General features: G+C 45.7%; 1 protein-coding gene across 1 annotated transcript; it reads right to left on the bottom strand.

Annotated features, from left to right (window-relative positions):
- Window positions 1-8,202: 8,202 nt before the first annotated feature.
- On the bottom strand, window positions 8,203-12,569 carry LOC137065158 (C-type lectin domain family 10 member A-like). The gene is made up of 5 exons (XM_067436732.1): window positions 12,339-12,569; window positions 9,049-9,270; window positions 8,795-8,922; window positions 8,578-8,684; window positions 8,203-8,478 (listed from the first exon to the last, which is right to left on the bottom strand). The coding sequence occupies exons 1-5, from the start codon at window positions 12,454-12,456 to the stop codon at window positions 8,313-8,315; spliced, it is 741 nt and encodes a 246-aa protein (XP_067292833.1). The 5' UTR covers window positions 12,457-12,569; the 3' UTR covers window positions 8,203-8,312.
- Window positions 12,570-14,827: the final 2,258 nt, after the last annotated feature.

The following is a 14,827-nucleotide window of genomic DNA, read 5'->3' as shown; positions in this document are numbered from 1 at the left end:
GGTGTGCATGATGTGGCTGATCAAGGTCAAAGGCCATCATCTACCAAAAATAGTTGACTTGCTGTGCATCCTAATTACGACTCACTCCCTCACACATATTTACATACACTCACACACACACACTCACTCACTCACTCTTTAACTCACTCACTCGCTCGCTCCCTCACTCACTCACTCATTTTCATTGGCGAGGAGGGCTTTATACCGGACTGACTCTGGGTCAGACTGATGCAGGTGATGCCAGAACTGAACACATCTCTTCTGGTTATCGATGTTCAGCGGGTACAGGCCTAATTCAGCCCTGCAGGCGGCATTGGACGTGTTTCTGTGAACCCCTAAAATGTTTTTTGCAATTTCCAATTGTAGTTTTTCTACTGAAGTTTTATCCCAATTTTTAAGATTCAATACTGATCCCCAAGTTTCACATCCATATAAAAGAACTGGCTTTTATTATTGAATTATATAATTTTATCCAAGTTTTTATAGGTATTTTTAAGTGACCGCATCGTGACTTTACAGCATAGAAAGCCCTCCGAGCCTTTTCGCTCAGTGTTTAGACAGCCAGACCGAAGCCTCCCGAAGCGCTGATGTCGATGCCCAGATAGCTGTGGCTCGTGCTGTGCTGTAGCACCTGGCCTTTATACGTGAACGTGTGTGTGTGTGCCTGAGATCTGGCCTTCTTCTGGATCACCATGACTCTGGTTTTGTCCAGATTGACTGTCATGGCCCACTCGTGACAGTACTGTTCCAGCAGGGCCAGGCTCTGCTGAAGGCCCTCAGGTGTGCAGGACAGCAGGACCAGGTCGTCCGCGTACAGCAGACCTCTGACCTCTGTGTGGCCGTGCAGAGTGAGGCCGTGGACAGTAGAGCGACCTCTGACCTCTGTGTGGCCGTTGTAGAGTGAGGCCGGGGACAGTAGAGCGACCTCTGACCTCTGTGTGGCCGTGTAGAGTGAGGCCGGGGACAGTAGAGCGACCTCTGACCTCTGTGTGGCCGTGCAGAGTGAGGCTGGGGACAGTAGAGCGACCTCTGACCTCTGTGTGGCCGTGTAGAGTGAGGCCGGGGACAGTAGAGCGACCTCTGACCTCTGTGTGGCCGTGTAAAGTGAGGCCGGGGACAATAGAGCGACCTTTGACCTCTGTGTGGCCGTGTAGAGTGAGGATGGGGACAGTAGAGCGACCTTTGACCTCTGTGTGGCCGTGTAGAGTGAGGCCGGGGACAGTAGAGCGACCTCTGACCTCTGTGTGGCCGTGTAGAGTGAGGATGGGGACAGTAGAGCGACCTCTGACCTCTGTGTGGCCGTGTAGAGTGAGGCCGGGGACAGTAGAGCGACCTCTGACCTCTGTGTGGCCGTGTAGAGTGAGGCCGGGGAATGTAGAGCGACCTCTGACCTCTGTGTGGCCGTGTAGAGTGAGGCCGGGGACAGTAGAGCGACCTCTGACCTCTGTGTGGCCGTGTAGAGTGAGGCCGGGGACAGTAGAGCGACCTCTGACCTCTGTGTGGCCGTGTAGAGTGAGGCCGGGGACAGTAGAGCGACCTCTGACCTCTGTGTGGCCGTGCAGAGTGAGGCCGTGGACAGTAGAGCGACCTCTGACCTCTGTGTGGCCGTGTAGAGTGAGGCCGGGGACAGTAGAGCGACCTCTGACCTCTGTGTGGCCGTGTAGAGTGAGGCCGGGGACAGTAGAGCGACCTCTGACCTCTGTGTGGCCGTGCAGAGTGAGGCCGTGGACAGTAGAGCGACCTCTGACCTCTGTGTGGCCGTGTAGAGTGAGGATGGGGACAGTAGAGCGACCTCTGACCTCTGTGTGGCCGTGCAGAGTGAGGCCGGGGACAGTAGAGCGACCTCTGACCTCTGTGTGGCCGTGTAGAGTGAGGCCGGGGACAGTAGAGCGACCTCTGACCTCTGTGTGGCCGTGTAGAGTGAGGCTGGGGACAGTAGAGCGACCTTTGACCTCTGTGTGGCCGTGTAGAGTGAGGCCGGGGACAGTAGAGCGACCTCTGACCTCTGTGTGGCCGTGTAGAGTGAGGATGGGGACAGTAGAGCGACCTCTGACCTCTGTGTGGCCGTGCAGAGTGAGGCCGGGGACAGTAGAGCGACCTCTGACCTCTGTGTGGCCGTGTAGAGTGAGGCCGGGGACAGTAGAGCGACCTCTGACCTCTGTGTGGCCGTGTAGAGTGAGGCCGGGGACAGTAGAGCGACCTCTGACCTCTGTGTGGCCGTGCAGAGTGAGGCCGTGGACAGTAGAGCGACCTCTGACCTCTGTGTGGCCGTGTAGAGTGAGGCCGGGGACAGTAGAGCGACCTCTGACCTCTGTGTGGCCGTGCAGAGTGAGGCCGGGGACAGTAGAGCGACCTCTGACCTCTGTGTGGCCGTGTAGAGTGAGGCCGGGGACAGTAGAGCGACCTCTGACCTCTGTGTGGCCGTGCAGAGTGAGGCCGGGGACAGTAGAGCGACCTCTGACCTCTGTGTGGCCGTGCAGAGTGAGGCCGTGGACAGTATAGCGACCTCTGACCTCTGTGTGGCCGTGCAGAGTGAGGCCGTGGACAGTAGAGCGACCTCTGACCTCTGTGTGGCCGTGCAGAGTGAGGCCGGGGACAGTAGAGCGACCTTTGACCTCTGTGTGGCCGTGTAGAGTGAGGCCGGGGACAGTAGAGCGACCTCTGACCTCTGTGTGGCCGTGTAGAGTGAGGCCGGGGACAGTAGAGCGACCTCTGACCTCTGTGTGGCCGTGCAGAGTGAGGCCGGGGACAGTAGAGCGACCTCTGACCTCTGTGTGGCCGTGCAGAGTGAGGCCGTGGACAGTAGAGCGACCTCTGACCTCTGTGTGGCCGTGTAGAGTGAGGCCGGGGACAGTAGAGCGACCTCTGACCTCTGTGTGGCACTTTTACTATTGGTTTACAGGGATTGTAGCCCGGATACCAGCCGAATTTAGCCCCGGCCACAAAATTTTTAGGTCGGGCAATTCGGTCTGGCCTCGATCCATAGAGGAGTAATTATCTCCGAACAGAAACTGACCAATGAGATTATCAGGGCGGGCTTTAGCTGATGACGGACAGATGATCAACAGTACCGTAATCATCACGTCATCAAAGGGGCTTGGATTATATTTGATCTAATCCTAAACGGAGAGCGTTTGTATCTGCATCACCTTCACTATTTCTCTCAGAAATGATGATCATGTTGGGTAAGAGCTCTGTGTAGCATTAAATTATTTTACAACACTGGCAAAGATCGTGTATTCCAGCCTGATTTCAGCGCGCATGCCGACAGGGTTGCCAAGTTTTTACAACAAAACGCGGCAACTACTAGTCCTAATGGCTTCTGGGGGGTTCTCCGGGGAAAAAATGCCGTTTGGGGGTAAAATGCGTGTTAGTTTGGCAAGGTTGCTGCTAAAATTCCCACTCATGGGTCTATATATCACATAATAGTCGCTTCAACCCGCGGAAAAAACGTGGACTTGGCAACACAGTGCAGTTGAACTCTGTTGACATTTGACAATGCGTCGCTTCGTTGCTCTGATTGGTTGTAGGTCTGTCCAATCGAGGTCTTTCCTGGTTGGGTTGAAACACGCCCCATAATTACAGCCCAATGGAGCAGCAGACTCATATTCTGACCAGAGCTGAGCATGACCACGTCAGGCTACAGGGACTGTACAATATCAAATGTTTTTCCACCGATGCTAATTTGTAGGAGTTTGTACATTAACTCATCATGCCAAATTGAGTCGAAAGCTTTTTTAAAGTCTACAAAACATGCAAATAATTTCCATTGTTTGTCCTTGATGTGTTTGTTGATAAGAGTGGGAAGAGAATAGATGTGGTCAGATGTGCGGTGTTTCGGTAAAAAGCCCATTTGTGTTTTATTTAAAATGTGTGTGGTGATGTGCGAGACAATGCGGCTGTTTAAAGACTGCAGAGCAGTTTTCCTAAAGCACTGCCCGCACAGATACCACGGTGATTATTGGGGTTGAATATTATCAGCCCTTCAGACCAGATCTCAGGGAAGTTTCTGGACCATAAAACCAGACTGAATAGTTTGGCTAGAGCTTTAGTCATGCTGGGACTGCTGAGTTTAAGCATTTCATTAGTAATGTTATCTTGTCCACATGCTTTCTTTAATTTGAGATTTTTAATATGTTCTAATATTTCAGATATTGTTATACATTTATCTAATGGAAATACTTTTTAATTGTGGTCTCGAAGTCCTCTAGTTTTCTTGATTTGAATCTGAGGCTGGTTAAGGTCAGCCGGGTCAATGCTTTGATAAAGCTTCTCAAAGTAAGATTTCCAGATTATGCCATTCTGGAGGGATGTCTCTGATTTGGGTTGATCAAGTTTTTTATAGAGGTTCCAGAAAGTGTTTTGATAACTGCTTTATCAATTTCATCAATTTTGGTGTTTAAATATGTTTCTCTTTTGTTCCACAGTAGTCTTTTGTAATTCTTCAGACAGTCTGAATAAGAAAGGTGTAATGTCTGGCTGGAGGGGTCGCTGTGCTTTTGGTTAGAAAGTCTCCTGAGTTCTTTTCACATACACTCACAAACACACATTCCCTCACTCGCTCGCTCGCACGCACGCACACACACACACACACACACTGCCCCTAAACCTACCCATCACAGGAAACATTCTGCAATTTTACTTTCTCCAAAAATATCATCCTGTATGATTTATGAAAAGTTTAAAGTGTTTCCAATTTTGAAAAGTGGGGACCACTGGCTGGTGATCTCAGGTTTTACTATCCTTATGGGCACATTTGGTCCCCACAATGTAATATAAACAAGGGCACACACACACACACACACACACACACACACACACACACACACACACACACACACACACACACACACACACACACACACACACACACACACACACACAGTGCCGTTTCTAGGCATAGGCAAACTAGGCGGTCGCCTAGGGCGGCAACAGCTGGGGGGCGCCAGTGAGCCCCCGTCCCAACAAGATTTTTTAATTATTTCATTTATATTTTATAATTAATATTTACTACTTTTGCTATTTCGAGGCATTATGATTAGTTGCGATTATTTGAGTGAAGTCGCCATGGTGATAGTGGCGCTGCTGTAATGAAATGAGATCGAGGACGGCAGGGAACGTCGTCATCCGTGCTTTAGTTTCATCATCATGAAAAGGTCAAAGCCATCAGGGGCTCAGTATCGTAGAAAGAAAAAAGAGGAATTATAAAAAAGAAAGCGAAACATACAGGTATGTTAGGCTACTTTTTACTTGTTATCTACTAAGCTGTTCGCTCTATCATAACGTTGATAAAACATTACACTGAATATTAGTACTGGACGGACCACACGCCACGCTCATTCATTTCAGCTGCAGAACATTATAGCATAGTTCATTTGAATAAAAAAACATTACATCAGAGATAGCTGTTTAGTGTAAATTGGTAAAGTAATACTGTAATAACCATGGGCATCTTATGCCTCAGCCCCCCCTAAAAAAATATGTGATTAACCTTTAAAGCCGCACTTGGCTACTTTTGCTCTCGGGGTCCCCCTACAGTTTGGAAAAAATAATGTCCTCAACTACTGTCGTAAGCTCTGTCATCCTACACCAGGGGACGCCATTGCGCGTGCATTTGTTGACATGACAACCCTGATAGCCCTGAATTAGTGATGCGTGGGTCGTCTCATAACCCGCGGACCCCGTATGTCTATTTAATGGTCGCGGGTGCGCGGCGGGTTGTAAAAATATATACAGTGGTGCGGGGCGGGCCAAATAACTTCATAAAAGCGTCCCGCGGGTCGGTGCAGCACTAACAGTTCCCCTGAACACTGCAAGAGGAGTTCGAGTTCTTCTGGCATCGCGTGTGAAATGTCTTCATCCCAGGTAACGTTACAGTCAGTGGCAGATGCTTCAGCATGTCATATGAATATCATTTCATGGGTTTTATTTTTTTCAAACGCCAAATAATCGCGATGCTCACGTTTACAAGCCAGCGTCATTATAGTAGTCTATTGGTTAGCGTTTTCCAGAATCTATATGATACTTCAGTTCAATGTTTGAGTGGTCGGTAATCACCGTAACAAGCAGGACAGCATCGGTCGGGCACACCTCCTTCAGCTCACGCCGACGGGCAAACGCTGGTCACATGTTGATCCTCGTCCTGCCTTTAATCACATCACTCTTTCGTTTCCTCTTATTGCTTTCCTCCAGCAAAACCTTTTCTTTCTTATTTGTCTCTGCTGCTTCGGACATGACTATATTATCCGACGAACAAAGTTGGGCTCGCACGTCCGAATGTAAGGAAGTGTGTGTGTTGGTGGAAGTGACGTATATGCCGTAAAGCAGTCGAATTTTGCAGTTCTTTTTGTTCTCGGGTTACTACCCGAAACCCGAAGTTTAAAAGTAGGATTAAAAACGATACAGACCCCATCAGGCTATGGCAGACGTGTCATTCAACCTATTGTAAGTCGATTTATCATCTCAAGAGTCTTGAAAATATATTATGAAGGTTGAAAAGTTACCTAGTGCTGCTTTAATGTTTTATGAAACTGGCGCGAGGCTTCGTCCCGTCTTCTTCACTCCGTAGCGGCGCCGAGTGACATGGTTTTCAAGCTATTGGTATCTAAATTTTTGGCCTTCAGAACATCTTAAAATACACATATGTAGATTATAGAAATCAAAATTTTCTCGGGTGAGCATGCCCCCGAACCCCCCTAACATTTCTGATCTCAGTGATAATAAACCTGGCTACATTATTGGATTAATGCATGTACAATATGGCCATGAAATAAATCATATTTGCTTTATACGTTATAGTTTAAAAGAAGGGGGGGGGGGGGGGGGGGAATCTAGATATGAATCTTGGCTAGGGTGACAGAAAGGCTAGAAACGGCCCTGCACATACATTCACCCACACACAACATGCACACTCTCTCTTTCTCTCTCTCTCACACACCCACACTCATTTACTCGCACACACACACACACAGACACACACACACACATGTTGGTCTATGTGGTTTACAGGGACTCTCCATAGGCGTAATGGTTTTTAGACTGTACAAACCGTATTTTCTATCCCCTTACACTGCCCCTGCCCCTAAACCTACCCATCACACACACACACACACACACACACACACACACACACACACACACACACACACACACACACACACACACACACACACACGGGGGTAATGGTTTTTATACTGTACATTCTATCCCCCTACACTGCCCCTACCCCTGTCCCTAAACCTACCCATCACACACACACACACACACATACATACACACACACACACACACACACACACCAGCAGAGGGCATTGTGACTCTTTTCTGCCGTATAATGCTGCGTTCCCTTTCGAGAGTACTCTCATATTGCGTAGCATGTGCTGGGGCAAACTCTCGAGCAGTGGCCTGCTCTGTTTCCTTCAGCGGACCAGAAATGAAGGACCACTGTTTTATGCTGCCTTCACATCTTTATTATCTTAAATATGAATTTTCGAGGAAAAAATTGCACATGAACGCCCTCTGATGTGGTGTTTACCAATGGGAAGTTCAGGAATAATTTTGATAACCAAGTATCAAAATTAACGGTTATGGGCATGCCATGACCGTTAAAAATGGCGGATGGGAGACAATTTTTTTTTAGTGTTTTATTCATCAGTGTTTTATTCTTTTTTTTGTGCAACCGTTTTATTGTCGTCTTGTTGTTAAAGTAGTATATATTTGCATAAATAAACAATCATTTGAAGCATATTGTGTATTTTAAACACATTGAAAATGGCATCTAGTTGACCATCATTTCTGAATAGTGAGCAAGCTGACTATCTAGATAACGTGGTAAAAGTAGCTATACAGTAGGATCATGTATGGCTGAAAACTATTGCCATTTTAGTCTTTAAGCAGCCTTTATTGTGTACATTATGCCTTTATTGTGAATGTGATTATAAACGATATGCTTTCATGTTGTGCTGCTGTGTTTGCCAGTGATTTTCTGGGACTGGGAAATGACTGAAATGGTTACAGTGTTAAAATAACATTTTCCCAAGACACACAAAAGTATAAACCTGGCGTCCTCCATTCTTTCCGACAACAAAGCGCCTGAACACAACAAGCTCATAATCATGACTTCAGAAGTGGGAAGTAGGAAACGTCCGATAGCACGTGAAGGCAGCATAAATGATGACTGAATGCATTTTCATTTTTGGGTAAACTATCCCTTTAATAAAAAACACAAAAATCATATCATCATAAATCATAAGTGCAATCGTGTGTTTATTGACACACTTGCCAAACAAAACTGCATTGTCCCCCACATATTCCTATGACAGTATGATTTGTGAAATTCTCTTCTCACAGATCCATTGAAAAGCTCTATCACATGCAACATCACACCACCCCAATACATTTGGCCTACTTGGGTCATGATTCACACTCATTACACAGTTCTCTCCTGTATCTCCATTAGGCTCTCTAGGGCCCCAGAACCTGAAAATACAGATCAGCATTAGAGGTTCTGCTTTCTGTGTGATATCGTGCTGACTGTGAGATTTATTGATTAGATAATAATCCGCTTAGATCTCTCACCCAGAGGTCATGTTAGTGCCATCAACCCATTTCCACTGGCCGTCCACCTCACTGTCAGTCAGACCGATATAGGCTGAACTTCCATTAAACGTGTTCTCAACAAAATCCTGAGCAGATCAAACAGTTGCACATTTATATCATAAACAGACAATACACACATTTCATCTGACCATCTCTCATTTATCTGCTACACACACACACCCAGACCCACACTCACTTGTTCCTCTCTGTTGTTTATGATGATCAGATCTGCTCCTCTCTCGCTGCAGTGTCTTCTGCTCTCTCTCCAGGTCTTGGCCTCTTTGGACATGAAGTAGATGCTGTTCTGATGGTAAGTCAATCTCTCTGTTAACAGAACAAGTTCAGATATGACCTTTTTAGTCCTATTTAGATTGTGTACACTGAAAGTTACCGTGAGCACAAGGCTTTAAAAAAGTCTGCTGTGTAGAAAAATAACTTTATAGACTTCACCATGAATCAGAATGATCTTTAGCAGGTCTCTCTCGTCGGTCAGGTTTTTGTTCTTGAATATGTGCAGGTCTCTCTCACTGGTCAGATTCTCATTGGTGGACATGAGTTGCTGTTGCTCATCAGTGAAACAGACAGCTAGCACTATGAGCAGAAGAACACACACCAAAAGCAACACACACACTGCAGCGGCCATGGAGCGTCTGATCCTCACGAAACCCCTTCCTGTAGAAGAACAAACACCATTTTCTTCATTTATCCCTTTAACACAGCACACATTGCTGAAAACATGATAACTGAGTGAATTATTACAGTGTGTGTTAAATGCTTAGACACTGAAAGGGGAACTTGAGGTCAGTCAGTGAAACCATTCACTCAAATGCCTAATATTCAGACCACATCTGCAAAACTTCAAGCAGATGATCAAATTTCTTTTTATTTTGTAAATAATGCATGCCAGGTCGAGTCCCCTTTATTTCAACAGTGCTTTATACACTAAAAAATCTCATATTCTGCTGTAAAGCGGCTCTAACCAGCCAATAGTGTCCTTATTCAGCTCAAGTCACATCAGTGGTGAGTCAATAACTGTAAAGTTGATTAATTGTGCATACATACTATACAGAGTATTTGTTCTCATGTATGAACATATAAAACTCCTGCACACTGAATGAAGATGCAAGAGAGTATAGTTTTACATCTGTCACATCTGTGTGTAGTTTAGTGTGTATGTGACTAATCATTTGATGTTTGTGTGTGGAGTTTCTGACTAAGCCTGGTTATTCCTAAGGGTTCTAACTGTACCAACTACACTCACCTAAAGGATTATTAGGAACACTTGTTCAATTTCTCATTAATGCAATTACCTAATCAACCAATCACATGGCAGTTGCTTCAATGCATTTAGGGGTGTGGTCCTGGTCAGGACAATCTCCTGAACTCCAAACTGAATGTCAGAATGGGAAAGAAAGGTGATTTAAGCCGTTTTGAGTATTTCCCAATCTGCTCAGTTACTGGGATTTTCACACACAACCATTTCTAGGGTTTACAATGAATAGTGTGAAAAGGGAAGAGCATCCAGTGTGCAGCAGTCCTGTGGGAGAAAATGCCTTGATGATGCTCGAGGTCAGAGGAGAATGGGCCGACTGATTCAAGCTGATAGAAGAGCAACTTTGACTGAAATAACCACTCGTTACAACCGAGGTCTGCAGCAAAGCATTTGTGAAGCCACAACACACACAACCTTGAGGCGGATGGGCACAACAGCAGAAGACCCCACCGGGTACCACTCATCTCCACTACAAATAGGAAAAAGAGGCGACAATTTGCACAAGCTCACCAAAACTGGACAGTTGAAGACTGGAAAAATGTTTCCTGGTCTGATGAGTCTCGATTTCTGTTGAGACATTCAGATGGTAGAGTCAGAATTTGGCGTAAACAGAATGAGATCATGGATCCATCATGCCTTGTTCCCACTGTGCAGGCTGGTGGTGGTGGTGTAATGGTGTGGGGATGTTTTCTTGGCACACTTTAGGCCCCTTAGTGCCAATTGGGCATCGTTTAGGCTGGAATTATGAGTTTTATTATGTGTGTGTATGTGCAGACAGTCGTCCGTGAGGGGCTGCCCGTGGTTTACTTTCGTTTTGTTTATTTATTTTCAAATTAAAACGTTTGTTAAACGTTCGCCGGTTCCCGCCTCCTTCCTTCCACCAACGAACCCCGTTACAATGGTGCCGAAACCCGGCATGAAGGAGGGACATGCTGTCGAAGAGCCTGCGCTGCTGAGGGGGATTGAAGTGCTGAGTAGGTCGGGCAGCGCGGAAGAATGAAGACCACGAGGGCTGCCCGAGGCGGTGGTGCTGGAGCGAGGAAGGTGGGACAGAGACCTCGCTGCTGTAGCCCTGGGTCGAGGTGGGGTGGCTGCCATCTGAGAGGGAGCGGAGGAGTCGCCGCGCTTGCCGTGAGCTGGAGCCTGCTGCCGTCCGCCTGATAGGGGAGGAGCAGGGAGTGCGGGGCTCGCTGCCGGGTCCCTCAGTAGGAGGAGTGACCGCCGGCCGCCAGGGGGCAGAGGAGGATCGAGCTCTCCACCAAGTGTCCAGTGCCATCGCACAGCACCGCGAGGAAGAGCCTCTCGGCGGGCGGAGGGCCTCTCGGCAGTGTGTCTGGGAACCGGACCAGTTTATTTATTTATTTTTCCTCTCTCCCCTCTCTCATTCTGTCGTTCCTCGTGCTCCTGTCTCCATTTCTCTCGCCTCTCTGTCCTTACCCCCAGGTGCCGCGGCCGCCGTGATTGGCGAAATTTCCAGAGAAAATAAGATTAACCCACTGGTTCTTTTGAGACTCAGATGAAGGAACTGAAAAAAAACTTTTATTTTCATCTGTACATCCAAACACTGAGCCACTGCCGTTCTCTCTTGAGGAGACATATAGCGCTGGCATTGGCAGAGGAAGGGGAGGAAACCATTCCTGATATAACGTCATAACAGGAGAATTAAAGATCAGCTCGTCTCTCATTTTCTCAAAGGCAGAGAAAGAGCCAGAACTCGGTTTACACCGATCTAAATTTCTATCCACTTGGGGACAATATTCAGGCGAGGGGAACTCAAATTAATGTTGAAAAACATCATTAAATTAAAATTTCATGCCATGGGACCTTTAAATGATGAATGAGACACCCTACGGCAGTGGTCGGCAACTGGCGGCCAAAATTGACCCGCCAGCGATAATATCTGGCCCTTGCCCTCAGCCAGATTGTTTTGATAGCGGCTGGTTCTGAAATATGTCATGATAGTGTAACAGAAGTGAACTATTGAGCGCTGTACAGGAAAACGCCTCTCATGTAAAGAGACCATCTAATAGTGCCTTATTTAAAAGGATTCAGTCTTTAGCCTCATTGCCTCAAATGATCATTTCATAATCAGTTTGTCTTCAGTGATTTTACCCTCAAAAAAGTGCAAAAACTTATTTTTTACTAAAACTAAAACTGTAACTGAATGTATAAAATACAAAATAACGGTTCACCAAAAAAATGTAAACTGAAACTTGTGAAACAATTCATGAAATTTACTAAAACTAAACTGAAATGTATAGCAAAATTGAAAACGCTATTAAAATAAAAACTAATTTAAAAACGCAACATTATAATGACCTTGGTAGACTGCCCAAAAACGCAATTTTTATAAGTTAAAATAAAATGTTTAAATTAAGTGTTTGCTTTTGCAAAAGATGTGTGAGGTTTTGAGCCGACGTTTCAGAAAATGTGTGTAAGCATTTTTAAAAACCTGTAATGTCCGTACCTGTGAGTTCAGATGAATTTCCTTGCGTTGAGTCTGTGATCTCTGTCCCAAATTGACCTTGAATAACCTCATGATTTTCATATATATCATCAGTGGCATGTCCATGTTTTCTGTACATTTTGCAGGTTGTATGCTTTCTATATTTTCATCTACACTCAGACAGTTACGGTTTCGTCAAGATGCCAACAAACTAACTAGGATCTCTTCGGGGTTTTGTTCCTCATCTGTGTGTGTGTGGCCAGTATTTATGAGGAAAGGAAATTCAACTCACAGTATTGCACAAGAGTTAGTTTCCTCACAAGTGTGGATTGGGATATTTTAAATAGATTAAGACAAAATCGTTCAGTGTCTTATGTTTAACTCTTTCCCCACCAGCGTTTACATTTTTTTTTTTGCCAGCCATCGCCAGGGACTCTTTTCACCAAAATTGAATAGCCCATATGACATTTTTATATGACCATGCAATATATCAAAAGAAAGCACTTTGTAAAAACTGCTGTTCACTCTATCATCTCTTTTGGTTCGGAGGATTTGAACGGCTACAGGATGTCCTGTTAGAACATGACGTCTCACACCAGTCTGGACTTCAAGATGCTTTATTGAACAAATGTTGGTGTATGTGTGTGTGTGTGTGGTTCTGTAACAGACAATATACAAAATATGAATAAACATAAATGTACAATCACAGATCTTTAAGCGATACTAGATCTAACAAGCCGCCCTTAACTATTAGTTTTAAGTTAGGATATTAAATGACACATTAAAGAAATAGATATAAACCCAAATATGTTAATACAAACACAATACAATGTGTATACTATAATGATGCGAGCTTATAGCACGTGGTGTTAACAGCGCATGGGTCTAACTCTGAATAACATGCTCGTACATGTTCCCCGAGACCCTTTCACACCTATACAATACAAGTGCAGCATCAATAGCCCACTGACAAAGAACTCAAGATGATTATAAGACATTAAAACAAGGTATTTAGGCAACAACATAATGTGCAAACCAAATTATTAATATAAACATTCCGACGGAATGCCGCGGTAGCGCTCGTTACTGTCTCTTAACAATATATGAATCACTAATGACGAGAAATACTTACAATCAGCTGCACGCACGCACACACAATCCACACAGCCGTTGTTAATGACACTTCTGACTAACTTTAAATGTTCATAAACTATATACAAGCCCATCTCTGCTTCCTCACTCACTGCTTTCTTGTTGACAACTCCGTGGAAAGTTTTGGAGCGGTCCAAATCACGGACAGAGGTGGGGTAGTTTGGAAGAGTCCATTTGTGAAGGGTGGCCTTTTTTACAGCCGCCCCCAAATTCGCAATGTGAATTTGTACAATTAAAAGGCCTTATCAAGTATTGGAATATCACTCAGGCAAGGGAGGGAGGCTGATGATTTTGATCGCTGGCCTCAAGTAAGTTCTATCCTTCACTTTGATTTCAGCTGATCTGACCCGATTATCTTTTCCTGGGTAAACCTGGGTAATCCTTCCCACCGGCCACAGTGCACGAGGTAGCTGTTGGTCCACAATCATAACGGTTTCACCTACTCGTAGATTTTCCTTCTCTGACATCCATTTCTGTCTGGTTTGAAGACTAGGTAGGTAGTTACATATGAATTGCCTCCAAAAGTGGTCAGCTAACAGCTGACTATGCCTCCATCTCCGTTTGCTAAGGATTTCCGAATCCTGGTATGTCACTTGAGGAAGTGAGGCATCCCGCCGCCCCATCAACAGGATGTTGGGTGTAACTGGATCTGGGTCGGCGATGTCGGAAGATGTGTAGCCAATTGGTTTGGCATTAAGTATACCCTCTATTTCAATGAGAACAGTCCGCAATACTTCTTCAGTGACTGTCTGTGCTCCGAGGGTCACTTGTAGGGCTGTTTTCAGGGATCGAATTTCGCGCTCCCAGCATCCACCGAAATGTGGTGCACTGGGTGGATTTAAAGTGAACTCAATTTGCTGGCTTGCAAGTTGAGCCTGGAGCTCAGGCTGAAGAGCTGCAAAAGCCTCCCTAAGTTCCTTTTCCCCACCTTTGAAATTCGTACCTTGATCTGAAAGGATTTCAGAGGGTTTTCCTCGCCGTGCAATGAAGCGACGAAGGGCCATCAGGAATGAATCACTGTCCATACTTGAGAGGAGATCAATATGCACTGCACGTGAGGTCATACACTTGAAAATGATCCCCCAGCGTTTTTCATTTCTTCGCCCCACCTTTATGAGATAGGGACCAAAGCAATCTATCCCAGTAGAATAGAAAACTGGCTGGTGAATTCTCAACCTGGCTGGTGGGAGGTCTGCCATTCTGGGGGGATGCGGGTTGGCCCGCCATTTCTGGCAATCAATGCATTGGCGTTGATGATGTTTGACTGCTGCTCGTCCTCTTAATACCCAGTATTTTCTCCTGAGTTCAGAAAACACCCTCTCTGGTCCAGGGTGGTGCAGGCGATAATCATAGTCTTT

This window comes from Pseudorasbora parva, chromosome 25 (genome assembly GCF_024679245.1).
Source record: "Pseudorasbora parva isolate DD20220531a chromosome 25, ASM2467924v1, whole genome shotgun sequence".
Lineage (NCBI taxonomy): Eukaryota > Metazoa > Chordata > Actinopteri > Cypriniformes > Gobionidae > Pseudorasbora > Pseudorasbora parva.
This window is presented reverse-complemented; position numbering and strand designations above follow the sequence as displayed.

Excerpts from the sequence above, each read along its gene's own strand:
- LOC137065158 (XM_067436732.1), bottom strand. The coding sequence starts at position 12,456 with ATGTACAGAAAACATGGACATGCCACTGATGATATATATGAAAATCAT. Across the intron at positions 8,923-9,048 it reads AAAGATCATTCTGATTCATG|AGAGATTGACTTACCATCAG; the intron begins GTGAAGTCTATA and ends TTCTGTTAACAG. Across the intron at positions 8,685-8,794 it reads TAAACAACAGAGAGGAACAA|GATTTTGTTGAGAACACGTT; the intron begins GTGAGTGTGGGT and ends TGATCTGCTCAG.